Source organism: Sesamum indicum, unplaced genomic scaffold (genome assembly GCF_000512975.1).
Source record: "Sesamum indicum cultivar Zhongzhi No. 13 unplaced genomic scaffold, S_indicum_v1.0 scaffold00199, whole genome shotgun sequence".
NCBI classification, from domain to species: Eukaryota; Viridiplantae; Streptophyta; class Magnoliopsida; order Lamiales; family Pedaliaceae; genus Sesamum; species Sesamum indicum.
Genome location: NW_011628094.1, coordinates 149,451 through 154,219, shown reverse-complemented (window position 1 = coordinate 154,219; position 4,769 = coordinate 149,451). Strand labels below are relative to the sequence as shown.

The following is a 4,769-nucleotide window of genomic DNA, read 5'->3' as shown; positions in this document are numbered from 1 at the left end:
CCCCCTGCTTTTCTTGGTTTTCTTTACTCTGTCTTTTGGGTGAGAAATGAACACAAGAAAAAAGAAATGACTTCATTTCTTTTCTTTATCTTTTTTCCTCGGAGAAGTGACCAGAGGAGAAGGGAAATGGTTTGATGGTGGGGTTGGGTGAGGGTATTTTGGGGAGGACGGACACATTCAGCAACATCTCAATTTTCGCCTCCAAATCTCCGCCTCCATTTTCCTACAAAATTAAACCAAAACATTCGATAAATCACAACACGAGATACAAAATGGGTAAGCCAACAATAGCGTATAAGCTAATTGGAAATCAGGAACGCGCATTTGCTTACCATTTCGATCGAATAGATACGACCAATTGGGGAATTTTTCGTGCGATCAATGAAAAACAAAACCCTAGAGAGAGAGAGAGAGAGAGGAGAGAGTTGAAAGATGTTTTACCATGCGACCATCTTACCGCTAATAAACCTTTTACAAAATTATAAAATTTTTATTATACATTTTGACCCCTGAATTATGTTTATTATAACAAAAGTCCCCGTAAAAAAATAATTTAGTGTTGACAGAACAAAACACCCTTATTTTTATATATTTTTTGTTTCACTTTTTAAGTATATTTAATTAAAAATTTTCTCTCAAAACTACTTTTAGTAATTTTAAAATTTTTACTCAAATTTTTATTTAAACAATAATGTTCAAAATGTATAGCTTTATATAAACTATATAATACATAAAAAAAAAAAAATTACAAGTTTAATATGAAAATATGTTTTACAAAGAAAATTATTTACAAGCTCAATTTAATTTTATAAAAAAGTATATTATATAACTTATAATTTTTATATTAAATTACATCCATAAATATTTAAAATATAGTAGTTTGAATTATATAAGCCATACTATAAGAACCTTGCCCAAGATACAGCAATATTGTATGATAGACTTAAGAAGAATCCATCATCACTCGTAAAATATTTTTTTTGAGTAAAGGTAAGTTTCATTATGTAGAAATAGTACAGTACAACAGTAAATTCGTTACCCCTCGACAGGCCAAGGGATACGCCATAGTCTATAAAGAGCACATGTACTAATGGAACTAGATAGATTAATACTCAAAATTCTCTGCCTAACATCGTCGATAATGAAAGAAGCCAATACATTTGCCGTATGCTTAGTTTGTTGGAACCGTCTGCAGTTTCTTTCACGCCATAAGTGGTAAACGAATGATCCAAGTAACGCTCGGTATGCAGCATTAATGATATGCTTCCCTCTCCATTTTCTCGCTGCCCATTCCACATCCATTGCCCATGCTCGATTGGGCCAGCCGAATTGAATAATTTCTCGCATTGCTGAAAGGCATCTTCTGCTGAAGCGGCATTGGAAGAATAAATGAGAATGTGTCTCAACTGCATCCTCATCACAAAGTATACATCCTCCCATGTGTGTGAGCCATGGTTTGTCCGTCGTTGGTAATTTTTCCTAAATAAATATCCATTCATAAGATAAAAGTATGCCATGGAATCTTCAAATGAACCCGAAAGTAGTGAAGATCAGCCTACTTTCGGTCCAGTCGGGCTGACAAGTCGGTAAAGAGCTTGGGCGGTGGGTCGCCCATCCAGAAAATGCCAAATGATTCTATCATCTCCTTCATGAATCTGGGGTAATGTATAGATAATTCGAAGGCATTCCAAATCTGTGATGACGGGCCAGTGCCATTAGCCCTCATCAATAACCGTATGGAGCTTGGTGGAATCGTCTAGCCCAAGTAATCTCGGTCCTTTTGGAAATCTAGTGATCAAGGGTCCAAGGTGATGCCATGGATCCTTCCAAAGAGAAAAGGTCGTACCATCACCAATATGAAACTCCAACATTGGTTGGATAAGTCTGCGTAGACGAAGCAGCTTTCTCCAACCCCACGATCCTCCCTTCTCGTTAACTTCCAAATGGAATTATTTCGTAGTCGTCCGAGCTGTAGCCACTCAACCCAAATAGACGTTCGGTCACATCCAATGACATCACACAGTTTCATTGTCATTAGGGCTCGGTTGAGAATACCAATATCTTTAATTCCTTGACCCCCTTCCCCAACTGGTTTGCAAACACATCACTCATAAAAAATAATAAAATATTATATAACTTATATATTTTATATTAAATTACATGCACAAATATTTAAAATATAGCATATCATCACTCATAAAATAATAAAATATTATATAACTTATATATTTTTTATATTACATGCAATGCACAAATATTTTTTATATTAAATTACATGCACAAATATTTAAAATATAGCATATCATCACTCATAAAATAATAAAATATTATAGATTAATTATATCAACAAAGTAGCATATTTTATAGTACGTATACATAAATATTCAAAATAATTTTTTAGATGATGTTGACAATTCCTCTAGAAAAAAACTTCACTATATATAACAATACAAAATAAAAATTATGTAAATCTTTTAGAAATTATATAAAATAAATGAATTGAAAATTTAGTAGGAGACCTAGAAAAACTATTAAGTATTATTTAAAATTAATTTATTACTTATGTAAAATAAAATTCTAATAATCTGTGATAAATGTTTATTAAAATGTTCCTAGAAAATAATTTATTCTTTAAAGTTTCTCTCGAATAAACTTACGTTGAAAGAAGAAATGTTTATAAATTAAATTTTTGTATTATTATGTTGAGTGTTTATAATTATACTTTTGGTGGCTTTATTTAAAATATCTTAAGAAGGCGGGTAAACTTTTGGTGGCTTTATTTAAAATATAATTATACTTTTTTTACATTTTTTCTTGACAAATGAATAAGCGATTTAGGGCTTTAATTTATTACTTTTTAATAGTTATTTATAAGAATAGTTTCAATTCTTATGTTTGGGCTTGAAAATTGGCTGCCAGTGAAAGTGAAAAGCCGTCTTTTCAATAAATTAGGCGGAGAGAATTAATTTTGATTATTTTAATAAAAACGACATCATATTAAATTATTTGTAAACTCGATGTACTAAATTGAATGATCGAAGCTGGATCGTATTACATTTGTATTTATGTTTATAATTTATTAAATCATACTTTTATATCATTGTGATGAGTATGTTATTAATAGATTTTTAGAAAACATCTAATTGGCATAAGTAAAATAAATTATTTATTCGAATTAATTATTTTGTAATAAAACAATAATATTATCTGCTTTGGTCATGGATTTATTAAAATATGCATTTATTATTATGGATATATTTATATATTAGGTGTCATCTTTTAATTTTATTTGTAATTATATTTTCACAAATAAATAATTTCAATTTGACATATTTGGACCTCATCAGTTTTAATCCTCGAATAAAAAGAGCTAAGCTACTTATTTTAAGTATAATTTAAAATTAATTTATTTTTGTAAAATAAATTTCTAATAATTTGTGATAAATAATATTTTATATTTTAAAATAATGACTAAATCAAATAAATTTTTAGATAATTTTTACAAAATTTAATTTTTTTATATTTACATCTGCATATCGTAGATTGAATTCTATATCTATTTCCTTATTAGTTATATCCTGTCAAATTTATTAAAATATTTTCAAATCAAATAATAAGTCAAATTTAAAAATATTATGTGAAGAGCTCAGCAACTTAGTTTAAGTATTATCTAAAATTAAATTTATTCTTTATGTAAAGTATTTGGTAATATAAGTAATTTACTTTGTAACATATATTTTCATATAAGTAATTAATATAATTTATGATATTTGTGCATGTAATTTAATATAAAAATATATAAGTTATATAACATACTTTTTTATAAAATTAAATTGAGCTTGTAAATAAATTTCTTTGTAAAACATATTTTCATATAGAACTTGTAAATTTTATTTTATGTATTACACGGTCTATATAAAGCTATACATTTTGAACATTATTGTTTAAATAAAAATTTTGAGTAAAAATTTTAAAATTACTAAAAGTAGTTTTGAGAGAGATTTTTTAATTAAATATACTTAGAAAGTGAAATAAAAAATATAAAAGTAAGTTGAAAGGGTGTTTTTGTTCCGCCAACACTAAATTACTTTTTAGGGGGACTTCATAATTTAGGGGTCAAAATGTATAATAAAAATTTTATAGTTTTGTAATAGGTTTATTAGCTGTAAGATAGTCGCATGGTAAAACATATTTCAACTCTCTCCTCTTTCTCTCTCTCTAGGGTTTTGTTTTTCATCGATTGAACGAAAAATTCCCTAATTGTTCGGATCTATTCGATCGAAATGGTAAGCAAATGCGCGTTCCTGATTTCCAATTAGCTTATACGCTATTGTTGGCTTCCCCATTTTGTATCTCGTGCTGTGATTTATCGAATGGTTTGGTTTAATTTTGTGGGAAAATGGAGGCGGAGATTTGGAGGCGAAAATTGAGATGTTGCTGAATGTGGAGAAACAGATGAGGCAAGTGGGTGATGTTGCAGGTACGAGGAAGGCCGTCACACCTCTTGCACTTCTTCTTCTCACACCTCAAACAATACCCCTCATTTTCTCCCTCCAAGAAATCCAAAGCGGGCGAAGGAGAGACGCCGCAGTTCCGTCCTCCCAGCGCCAAAATACCCTCACCCAACCCCACCATCAAACCATTTCCCTTCTCCTCTGGTCACTTCTCCGAGGAAAAAAGATAAAGAAAGCAGGTGAAGTCATTTCTTTTTTCTTGTGTTCATTTCTCACCCAAAAGACAGAGTAAAGAAAACCAAGAAAAGCAGGGGG

General features: G+C 29.8%; 1 protein-coding gene across 1 annotated transcript in view; it reads right to left on the bottom strand.

Moving 5' to 3' along the window:
* Window positions 1-413, bottom strand: part of LOC105179752 — a 2,021-nt gene extending 1,608 nt beyond the window's left edge. Inside the window, exon 1 of the mRNA XM_020691427.1 lies at window positions 333-413. Coding sequence (XP_020547086.1) covers window positions 333-335 — 3 coding nt within the window. The 5' untranslated portion in view covers window positions 336-413. The remainder of the gene's footprint in view (window positions 1-332) is intronic.
* Window positions 414-4,769: the final 4,356 nt, after the last annotated feature.